General features: G+C 42.6%; 1 protein-coding gene across 3 annotated transcripts in view; it reads left to right on the top strand.

Annotated features, from left to right (window-relative positions):
• zzef1 (zinc finger, ZZ-type with EF hand domain 1) overlaps positions 1–6,223 on the top strand; it is a 34,130-nt gene extending 27,907 nt beyond the window's left edge. For 2 of the 3 annotated variants that reach the window (XM_008428154.2, XM_008428153.2), the window contains exons 53-54: positions 2,158–2,229; positions 3,856–6,223. In XM_008428154.2, coding sequence (XP_008426376.1) covers positions 2,158–2,229; positions 3,856–3,936 — 153 coding nt within the window. In that variant the 3' untranslated portion in view covers positions 3,937–6,223. Of the gene's footprint in view, positions 1–2,157; positions 2,358–3,855 lie in introns of all 3 variants that reach the window. The other variant, XM_017308652.1, reaches the window with a different exon arrangement.
• Positions 6,224–12,193: the final 5,970 nt, after the last annotated feature.

The raw sequence follows: 12,193 nt of genomic DNA, 5'->3' as shown, positions 1-12,193 counted from the left end.
GAGAACAGAATTTAGTCGACATTTTTCTTCTTTTCCTCTCCGTGTATCTGTCTCTCCACTTGATGACCATGTTTTTCTCTCAGCCCACCTGCTCTGGCTGTGGCTCTGGCTCGGGGCCAAAGCCCAGCCGCGCCATCTGCCACACAGGCTCGGTGCACACTGCCTGCTGGAAGAGATGCTATCTAAACTTTAATTGATATTCTCTCTATCTCTCTCTTTTCTTCTTTTTCTTCGCTCATCGTGAATTATTTAACTACATCTAGGGGATTATGAGTGCGTCATTAACCGGGAGTTTCCCTAGCTGTAGATGCAACTGGAGCAGACAGCCCCAGAAAAAACACCACCTCTCTGAAACCATCAGGGTCTGGCCGGGGAGACCCGAAGTGTCGGTTCTGTCTATAAAATTACATCAGCCGAGCGACGTCGCAGCTTGTTGTTACCCAAAAAAAGAGGGGAGAGTGGCAGCAGGCGGACAGCAGGGGGCACTAGCAGTACTTCACAAAGAATGCCCTTCATGGACATTGCGGTCCTGCGTCTGCAATGATACAAGAAGGCGTCAAACTCAACGCAGCGACTTTCATGCTGCATCAAGAAAAATGCGGCGCTTCCGCAACCCAAACGTGACGCATCCACTTCTTAATCACAGCTTCAGACAAAAGATTTGCTAGAAGTAAATAACAGCTCTCGGTACCGATTATTCAGAAAAGTTGAACTCACTTCTCTAGATGCGAGTCATGGTTCTGCTGCAAATTTTTCCAGTCTGTCTTACGTTTTTCAATTGATGTTGATTTCAGAGGGGTTGTTTTTTTTTAATCATTTATACCAGTCATCCTGAAAACGGAATGAGGCAGTGAAAGCCTTCATAAGCTGCTGTAACATGCAAACCTGCACCAACTTTTACTTCCCTTCTCAGAGAGAAAGTCCAGCCGTCAGTTTGTCCACCATTTCATCTGAAATATGGGGAAAAAAATAAATAAATAAAAATATTCGGCCGACATTTGTTGGAACAAAATGAAACATGAATAAATGCAGGTGTGCAGCAGGTTGCCACATCCTGTGTGACCATATTGCGAGAAGCTTATTGTTCATTCAAACAAAACGAAAGGGTCTGAGCCTGCAGAAAGCTGGCTTCAGACATCCAGAGCTGCTCTCATCTCCAGCATTGATCCCAGCTCTTTTGTCTGCACTTAATGTTCTGATCCCCTGAGATTCAGTGCACTCCTCCTCACCCCAGGAAGTGCGCGCTTTATATTTAGCAATCAAAACACAGTGTGTCACGCTCTGCTGACTGTACATTCGGTTCAAGAATGTTTTCCACCAGCATAAACATTCGTCGTGCTGCGAGAGGAATTGGGAAGCGGGGCTCTGGAGTTTGTCTCCAGAGCCGTAAAAGCTCCATTTTGACCACTTTTCAGCCCAGTGGAGTCTTATCTCTGTTTATCTAACATGAAATGTGTCCGCCCTTGCAGTGTCTTGCATGTGTTATTGGGGATTTTATGTGAGAAATCCAGTGCAAAGAAGTACACGCGGAAGAACAATGATGCATGTTTTCTGTAATTTATTTAAAATTTTACCAAAAAAAAACATCTGGAAAGTGTGGCATGCATTTATTTTCATGGCCCCAAAATCCATGGTGCTAATTGTTTTTGCCTGCTTCAATAAGCAATGAATCAATTAATAGCATGAGGGGTTAAAGTAACCGTTCCGTTCTGGTGATTAATATTTCTTATTTATGGTTTTAGGTGTTTGTTTCCTTTTTATATTGTTTTTGGTTGTTTTATTTTGGATATTTAAGATATTTTACAGTTCCAGTGTTCTGTACAAAACTGGAGTTTTTCTGTCTGTGAGAGGGCAAACATGTATTATTATGCCACTGTCAATACATTTCTTGAAAGTTGCCTCACATTATCGTACATCGCAATAATTACTGGAACAATTTATCGTCCAGCAACATTTATTGTGATAATAGCTTTGCCACGATGCAGCCACTTTTCTATAACGTTGAATAACTTTTCCATACTGTTAACTTTGATTCTAGAGTAGCAGAAGTTGCCCTCCATGCTCATCTGATTGTGTCGGCGAGAACCATGAAGGTTGTTCTGTTGCTCTCTTCTTGTTTTGTTTCAAATTTTGAAAGCCAAACTTCTCATTTCCCAGAAACAAGGAATCCTCCAGGAGTATCTGCTCGCCATGACGACCGACGAGCAGCTCCTCCGCCACACCGCTATGGTAAGAACTAATCTCCTGTTTAGTCTTCGCCGACTTTTTGTCGCCGGTTGTTTCCTGAAATCCAAACGTCACTCTGCGGAACCTCCCGGGCGTCAAGGTCTCTGTCGTTCGGCGTCGCCTGGATGAAGGTAGCTCTCAGAAGTTGCCCCGCTCCCCGTAGCGTTATGTAACTCTCTTTCTACCACGCAGTCTCCCCAATTCAAGTCGCGGTGAGTCAGCTTGCTTCAGGAGTCTCAGTCTGCGTGTGAATCAGCGAGATGTTGACACCAAGCGGATCCCCTCGGCACCCCCTACCTCTTGTTTTTTTTTGTTTTTTTGTTTTGTTTTTTTCAAAGCGTGTGGGCTGCGCTCACGGCTAATGCGTTTGATAATTACAGTCCATTAGCATCTGTGGCAGAGCGAGCCGCGGCGTCCTCCGTAGCAAGGGCCCCTGCGACGCACAGGCGGGGCCTCAAGGCGCTTCAGAGGAGCGGAGGATGTGGGGTGGTGTGGGGGGGGAACAAAAAAACACCACTGTGGGTGGTTCTACTGAGCAGTTACCTAATACCTATCGGGTGGAAAACAAAGCTGTGGGTAACTTGGCACGCCAGACGCGGGTTCGGTTTGCATGAAATTGGCTGGAGTTCAAATTTCACAGACTTCGTGTTTCGGTCCTTTTTTCTTGCACTTGATTGGTCGGCAGATTGTTTTGGAAAAACACCTAAAATCACGTCAAACTCAAGAATCAAGTCTGGCTTAACTTCTGTGGCCTTCTGGACTCTAATACGACAGAGAATTATGGCCATGATAAGACAACAGGAAAGTTACAAGAAGGAAGTTGTAGTTGTATGAGAATACTGTCATAGTTTTGCGACTTTGTTCTCCTAATCCTACAACTTTTTTCTTGTTAGTCCAACTTTATTGCCGTATTATTTCAACTTCATTCTCATACGACTTCTCGCAATTAAATGTTTTATTTTTTCTTAGAATGGCCCTTCTTCAGTCAGAGGCCTCTTCAGATTTGTTGCAAGACTGACTGCTGTCAGAGATCCTTCTCACAGACAGCCTCACCGTCCACAGAGACACTTTAAAGACATTTTTGAATTGAATTGATTAAGTTCTGCTTCATTATTTTGTGAGAATCAGCTTTTCCAAACAAATCATGCTAGTTCAGTGGTTTTCCAATATGAACATTTATATTTTAACTTGCCAACTGCTAAACAAGGTTTTTTTTTTAAATTTTATTTATCTATTTATTTTTTTGTTGTTAAAACTCCTGCTCTTAAATCCCATGGCTGCAGCAAGATGTACTTTGCATTTCACTCGCGTCTTTCCTGTTTTAGCTCCATATTTGGTTAACAAATAACTGTATTTTTCTACTAGATTTCCATAGTACATAGTAGCAGAACTTGGCAACAAATAAATGCTTTTCACTGCATCCCCAGAACGAAGAGGGTATAATTTTCTTTGACATGACTGCATTCATTTGGAAAACAAACAAACCAGCTTTTTTGCAGAGGGAAACACTAACCAGTGATTATTAGTTGATATTTAATTATCCTGAGCTATTGTGTTTGTTTGTTTTTTAAGTTCACTGATAGTCTGGAGTTACACTCATCGATGCTCTTTTTTTTTTTTACTGTTCAGGCTCTGAAAAACATTGCCGCCATCAGCCTGGCCATCAGCTACCCCAACAAATCCACGAAGCTGCTCAACATGGCCCCGTGAGAGATTTCCCCGAAGAAAAACGTGGGAGAACGTTCCTGCGGGGAGACGCGTCCCGACTCTGCTGGTTGGTTTCACCAGAAAGTCGTGGGAGGAAACCGTCCCTCACCATCCAGTGCAGGTCCCCCCCCCCTCTCTGTCCCCTCTGTCGAGTATCTTCCCGTACTCACCAAGAACCACGTTGACATCAGCCGAGGAGGGGAGCCCTTTCCACACTTCTTCACAATCCTTTTTGCCTTAGAAGAATTCAATATATCAGCATGTGCTTTCACAGATAGGACAGTTTGTTTGGAGTTTTGTTTGTTCCTCCACTTGATGCTTTGCTAAAGGACATGAAGTGTGCCAAATTAGCATCCTTCAAGGGGAAGTATGTTCTGTTATTTCCCTGCCTTTTTTTCTTTTTTCAGAGCAGCAGCTACTCTGGATTACGAAGTTGATCGTGGTGAAAATGGGTCACCTTGGCAACTTGCATGTCTCAGCAGACATGTAGAGCATCCTAAAAATACTGTCCAGGACGTTGGAGTCTCATTAGTCACCACAGAGCGAAGGAAGTGACCCACTCGCTTAATCCGCTCGTTTCTTCATTTCCCCCATTTTTGACATTCATCGCTCTTCTCCTGGTGACCCTTCATCATCATCAAACTTCTCTGTTACTGTACTTGCAGGAACAAATGATCAAACAGTACCAGTTTGGTTTGTAACCATAGATGCAATATGGCTCATACCCAGGGTGCCATCCCTTCAAGGGGCGGCAACAGTCAAAAATAATCAGTTGTCCTTTAAGGAAGTTTTCAGTCGCTTCTTCGAATGTTGGTGGGTGCCTCCTTGTGTTGTGCAAACTGTAAACAGAGATAAAGTACCGTGTATGAGTTGACATTTGTAAAATCTTTATTCTGTCTGCAAAAACCCAAAAGAACTCATGTGGAACGCTTCCAATCGAGGTTAGAGCAAACTCAGACTGAGACAAGCGTGAAATCTGCAACGTATACGGACAGATCACAGAGCCTTTAACACACCGTTTTAAACGATGAAACTGTCATTTATTAAAACCGTCCGAAACGTTGCATTTATCCGCTGCGTGCATCAGACTTTATAGAACTCTGTTTTGGTTTTTGTTTTTATTAAAGTTGACTCCTATTGGTTTTAGTCAAACCCCACTGCAATGTCCCACAATTGCCATTGAAAGTAATAACGGTGATCAATTTACAGTTTAGCCGATTAGCTGTTATTTTATGGGTTTGTTTTCACGGCCGCGATTCTTTGAGCGCAACAGAATCGCGAAGCTTCGCTGTTGACGCGAAAGAGGTAAATGCGAGGAACAGCACGTGTGTAAAAACCCGTATGTACAGCACGAGACCATTCCTAACACAGAGGTTACTATAGCAACGTGGAGACTTTGTACGGTTTTCTCATGCTACATGTCAAAAGTATAAACCCACTTTCATTCACACTAACCCCCCCCCCACCGTATTAACGTCACCATGCACATGTAGTCACGTTTGTCACCTCTGAATGAAAAACCTGTGCATTTTACAGATTTACTCTTCTGTTTCTCAACTAATACAATTTTTATCCGTAGTTTTATGCCAAAGAAACGTCTCATTTTGAGCTATAAAACATCTCAGAAAGAGCAACCGGAGGAGTTGGCGATGCTTCGCTGTGATTCGCTGGGGCGGTGGAAACATTTACGCATCACTCAGATTCATTTCTTTCAAGATTTGCCTCGTTTTTTTGTTTCGTTTTTTTTTTTTCCCCCCGTTTCGCCGTGGGCCACCCCCCCGACATGGGCCGCGGGACGGCTCGGTGGTTTAGTTTACACAAACATCAGCTGCAACGAGGAGAGAAGAAGAAACGCGTGGCCTCCGTTTGGCTTCCGTGACGCCTCACCTATCTATGACGTGCCTATGGTTCAAAGTAAAGCAATCATGATTTATTTCATGTTATTAATTCTATTTTAAATAAGAAATATATTGTTTAATTGAAGTTTTTTGTAACTTTTTAGTTATTTTGTTGGGTTTCTTTGTTTTGCAATGATGCTTGATTTAAGGCTAACTAATTTGAATGTAAATACCTGTGAATATCAGTTGCACAGAATAAAGGACTTTGATAATGAGCCCATTTAAAAAAAAAAAAAAAAAAAAGAGCGAGGGAGAGGAAAACTTTATCCGACACAAACAGATGGACACTTTGAATCCAATTTTGTATGCACGGTGTTGTCAAACTTAAAACTAAAGAACTGCTTGGGTTGAAACGTGATCCATTTGTAATAAAAACAGAAATTACGTAAAAAGTAACTTTTCTATCATCTTTTTGTGTTTGGGGCTCAGGTGGGAATTTCTGATTTTTGATTATGGCGAAACACCACAACAGGGACACAGCAGCTGCGTTCCCATTGACCACATCATTATTTTAACAATGAAAATACATTTGCCTAATGGAAACACTGATTTCGAAACAAATCATGTTTCTTGGTAAAAACGTTTTTTTTGTGCTACGATGTGATTTTTTGGCTGTATTGAAATCAGTGTACTGTGTTAGGGCCGTTGTAGGGGGGGGAGTACATTTCCACCAAAATGTTGCCCTTGTTTTTGGATGGATTTAAAAAAAAATCTATCTACATTGAACTTAATATTTATTCTAAAACCCTGTTTTTGCATCACAAGACTCGTGATCAACAACCGGATGTTGCTACTGTATTGGAAAAGACAACGAAGATGATAGGAAGTAGATGGATTGTGGCACCACATATTTTTTTCACGATTTATCGCGTAGAAAAACCTATTGACGTGTGATTTTAATTGCATTTCTTATTTAATGGAAACATTGACATTCAAAGTTTTATTTATTTTTTACATTAGCGGAATAGTTTTGCACGTATTTGTTACAGAAACGCAGCTAATGGAGAGGAAACTAAAGGGAGTCCATTCCTTTTTGTTTCAGGTTCTTCATTTCCTCCCAAAATAAATCTCGTCGTTTTGTCACAGAAATCTCCAATAGTTTCAGTTTGTCAGCCTGTCTCCACAAACTCAGTTAATCTCCCATCATTTATTTTGTCCTGATAATCCATTGGTATGCCTTTTTTTCCCCCCCGCTGTGGGCTTGGTTTTATCAAAGGCCCTCTCAGCCTCTGTCCTCCCGCCTGGCTCCGCTTATCTCTCCCATGCCTGTAATATGGAATCTCGCCGACAGCCCTGATGATGAGAGTGATGATCACTGGGGCGATAATGACATCAAATGGAGGAAATACTCAATAAGGCTCCAGATGATTCAGTGCCCCTCTGTGCCGCCGTAGCCTCCACAGTGGCGTGACTCAGCTCTCCTCCTACTGCTCCACTCTCCTCCCATTTAGCTCCTACGCCTTTTTAGTGGTTTGTACAAATCCCCACTGTTCTCCTTTTTTATATATTTGTCAGGGGTACACATTAAGCCAAGTGGAAATCATAGTAAAGCTGGGATTTGGATAAAATCAGAAAAATCTCATTTGAGTTACAGTAACACCTATGTCCGTGTAAATACTTAGGAGATATTAAGTTTGTAAACTTAATATCTCTATTTTTTTCCTCTTTCATTTATGTTTTTCTTTTTACTTTCCAGGTTCTGAGTCTGAGTACAGACCAATACTTTATTGAAATGAATGAAATCAAAAGACTTGTGCTTTAAAACTGCAGAATGCAACTTTTATTTATATATATTTAAATTATCATTATGTTGGGACAGCATAATATAAGACAGACCATCTATAAAAGAAAATTGAGCTCCTCTGAATTCTCCACTCAGAAACAACCAATCAAGGCCAGGAGGAGGGGTTTAGTGCTGTCAATCATTCTTGTGTTCTGCTCAGACCCTCCCCCTTGTCCTTTCCTACACTACAGCTGGTTCACCAAGGATGCTAAGGCTAGTAAGCATGGCCACCTATTATGGTGGATAAATGGTTTTAAGTCGTTTCTCTGCCTTTTACACATGTAATACTGTGTACATGAGTGTGATTGACAGCGCTAAGACCCTCCTCCTGGCTCTGATTGGCTGTTTTTAACCAGGAGCGGTGCATTTTTTTCATACAGCAATAGTAGCTCGATCTATACACAGATTATCTGACTTTTACCATACCGTCACTACATGTTGACACTTTTTGATAGATATGGTTTGTTAAAATATAAATATTTTATCAAACTGTCTGTTTCATCAATAATATAATCTACATTTGAGTTGTGATTGTATGAAGTTTAATTCAATCAGATAGAAAGCTGCACAGCACCCAGTACAATCTCTCCCAACTTTGTTGGGTTGGAAGAAACAACTCGACTGTAAAGCGGAGAAGCCAGATTTGTTAGCTCCACAAAATGATGTGCAAGGCCTCAAATATGATTTTTTTTCCCAAGCCATGAAAAAATGTATCCGGCGATTGCTGAGGATACGGGGGACAGAATCCCAGACAGCTGGCCGTCAGTAAGTATCCGGGGTTTGAATTTCATTAGGGACACCAATATTGATCATTTTAAAAATGAAATTATAATACAGCGTCATGGTCATATCCCCTTACAAACTTAATTTAATGCCCCGGTGCAGCAGCTCTGCCATATTCTGATGGTTATTCTCCCTTTTTAACGCCAAAGTTTCGCCCAGCTATCCAGATAAATGTTACTTCCATGGTTGCTCTGTTTGTCGCTCTGTTTGCGACGTGACAACACTGTATGTTGCCTCTTGCAGAATGACCGAGGACATGAGGAGCAGCCCCTCTACGACACCGCAAGGATAAGTGAGAGTAGACGTTGGTATGATGCATGAAAATATGTGAGGACTTCTACAATGCAGACATAAACTGGTGATACTCGAGTCGAAACTTAAATTCAATTTAATGTCTCCACTGGGACAATGATCCCAAAACACTGGCTCTTTGAAAATACGTGGGCAGTTTTATGTATTTTCCAGGCGCAAAGTTACATTTTATGGCACAATCAAGCAACTGTTGCCTCGAGTTGCTATGAAAATGCTTCATATATCAAACATGACTTGACTTAAACCTCAAATTCTTAAGTTTCATTGCAGTTTCTATTGATTCATCTCACATCCCTCAAACAAAAAGAGGCTGACGCAATCCTTAAAAGCGCAACATTACTTTCCCATGAAGACTGCGTAAGATTGTATCTTCAAGCTGCTCTTCAGCGTCCTTAAATGATGTAATCACTCAGACGATTCCCGTGTCGCCTCTCTAACTTTTCATGCTGTGTTTTAGGTCAAATTAAAAATATGAACTCCTTCTAAAGGACTCCGTCTCTTCAACGTCTCTCTTTTTGCCAGATTTACCAAACGGTCACTCTCTCTCTCTCTCTCTGTCGCTCTTTTGCATTATTAACCGAGTGTTTTTAAGTGCTGGGGGGGTCACGCACGCACCGCACCGCACTGTTCGGTTCCCAACCTCCTCTCGATGAATCCCTCTGCCCCCCTTTGACCTCGTCCAAACCCGCAACCCTGCTGACGGAATCGCTCCCACGCCGAAGGAAACTCCCTCATTGACCTCGTCGTAATGGTAATGAGACCTACTTCTTCCAAGTCCTCCAGGGACGCGAGGCCGTTTTGAGGTCACCCCTCTTGAGGCGCGGGGATAATTGGGCGCTTAAAAAAAAAAAAAAAAAGAAAAAGAATGAAACCTGTGAGAATAAGACGCAGCGAAGGCGTACTCCCCTTATTTAGCACATCCTATTGTGTGGTTGCGCTGGGAGAGAGACGCTTGCTGTTTTTGATCTCATTTCTGGCCTCTCTTCTATCTGGGTTAGCGGCTGGCTGTTATTGGAACAGCCACCTGTGGCAGCGAGAGAAAGCGGACGGGAATAGATAGCTCCGCGGCTTTCAACATGACAGCCCCGCTGCAGAGCGTGTCAGCTAATCGCGGACATTAGGGTGAGAGCCGCGTATGACTGGAGGGAGATGGTGGCTGTAATGTGACGTGAGAGGAGATGGACTGCCCCGCCTGTGTCAAATGGAAAGCCCCGTGTTTATCCGCAACCCGGGCTCCCAGCTGGACAATAACTGATAAATTAGCTTGAGAGCATCAGAGGATGGACAGAGCTGCTGATTCTAGGTCAGAGCCGATGAGCAAGAGACAAATGTCCCTGGAGAGCCCATGCTAAAACCGTTGCTAAAACCATATTTGGCGTGGTGCTGTAAGGATTCATCGAATGATTCCGATACATCGATTATTAAAACTCCTTCAAGGCAAATTATCTGCCTCAAGGCCGTATTCAATTATGTTTTACTATTTAGCCACTGTGTCCCGGTGTTCTGTTCGTGGTTATTTGTGTTGCGCAGTGTTGAGGAATGCTAAGTGCCATTAGCAGCTACGGAAGGAGGCGGTGAGGGACCGAAAGAAGTGCCGCTAAGGAGACAAAAAGTGACAAAAAAAAATAATGGAGGTTATTTTAAACCAAATGGAAAAGATAACACTGCCCAATGCGTGTACCGCAAAATGGAATTGGCATTTAACAATAATAGCAGGCATCTCTGTGAAAACGTCCACTACATGCGTCAAGCTGCCTAACAGGTAGATCTTTTTATTACCTTTGTAAAGGACTCACTGTCATGATCCGTGTTTCGGTGTATTTATTTTTTAGGGTTGTGTTCACTTTCCTTCCTGTGAGTCTCTGCGTCTTCCCCGTTGATTGTTCCCAGGTGTGTCTCGTTCCCTTGATGTGTATTTAAGTCCACCTGTTGTCTTTGTCTCTTGTCCGGTCCTTGTCAAACGTACGTCGTTTGTCATTTATCTATGATAGTTCGTCTGCCGGCACAGTAGAACTGCTAAGCCCTGTGTCGGCATAAGCTCGTCTTGTCAGTCTTTATCAGTTGCTACCGGTATTAGCTGTTTGCTAACTCTGCCGTGCTGCCTGTTCTGGACTGTGAGCTTCATCATTAAATTCATCATTTCCTTTACAACCTGGGACTCTGCGTCACTCCTCACCACCACCTCAACCCCACCTTATGACACAATTTTAACTTTTATCTGTGATTGTTGGTAAAGAAACTGGCATGTTATGCAGGTACAAGGTTAACATGACATTTATTTAAGCTTACACACAGCACACAGCCTCTCCCTTGCTCTCCGCTATGCTTATAGCCTGGCTGCTATGAATGCTAAGGCTAGTTAGCATGACCACTGATTACAGTAAATAAACAGCTTAAGCAAATATGTAAAAAAATATATTTATAAAAGTTACACACTGTAGCTTTAAGATAATTTTGGAGTCTAAATGTACTATTAATTTTCAGCTTTTCTAATAAATAAATATTTTACTTCTTTGAACTTTATTGGTGTCTTTTCCTATTAGAAAAATGAACAGACCACTAAGAAGTTCATAAATACACAGTCAGACTTGTACCGTATTTTCCGCACTATAAGACGCACCTTCAATGAATGGCCTATTTTAAAACTTTTTCCATAGATATAAGGCGCATAGAATAAACGCTACAATTATGGTTGCCACCCGTCCTGTATTGAACCTATACGGGACATGATTTGTTACCTTCTCTACAAATGTGGATGTATAATAAAGAATAATAAAAAAAGTGGTCCCCCAGTACTTTATATACTAGGCTGCCCCAGTCATTGTTTCACTCACGGTGTTGGTGTTGCGATATTGTGCCCAACTGCTTTCTGGGTAACACAGACCAACCGACACGCTGCCGCCGCAGTCTCTGTCTCTCTTCCCCCGACCCCTCAGGCTTTAAATGTATAAGGGCAGGTCCCTTGGGAACCCTAGTCGAAGCACCCCGGATGAATGTCTAAAGCCATTTTGTTGACATAAAGAATGTCAACAAAACAGTCCGACTCAGGTCGGCGAGGAGAGCCTCCTGCGACTGGGCCGGGGCGTGGCCGGACGATGGTCACCCTTCTCCATTCGCACACAGCATGTTTGTGGAGAACGTGGTGCTAAATGACATGTTGAAAGCCGCGGAGCTATAGGCGAGTCAAACTTTATTAACAAACCAGCGTTCTGACAACTGTCCCAGCATGCACCGCGCGCTTCTTCTACGGGCAAAAACGAAGTCGGCGGCTGCTTACTGTAGTTGCTAGACCTGTTGTGGCTCAATATTGGTCCATATATAAGGCGCACCGGATTATAAGGCGCCTGTCGGCTTTTGAGGAATTTGAAGGTTTTTAGGTGCGCCCTATAGTGTGGAAAATACGGTATACACAAAACATATTTACATTATGCGGCGTAAATATGTTTTTTTCTTTGACGTCTCTGAAGAATATGTCTCTAAAACC

Source organism: Poecilia reticulata, linkage group LG14 (genome assembly GCF_000633615.1).
Source record: "Poecilia reticulata strain Guanapo linkage group LG14, Guppy_female_1.0+MT, whole genome shotgun sequence".
Taxonomy (NCBI): Eukaryota; Metazoa; Chordata; class Actinopteri; order Cyprinodontiformes; family Poeciliidae; genus Poecilia; species Poecilia reticulata.
This window is presented reverse-complemented; position numbering and strand designations above follow the sequence as displayed.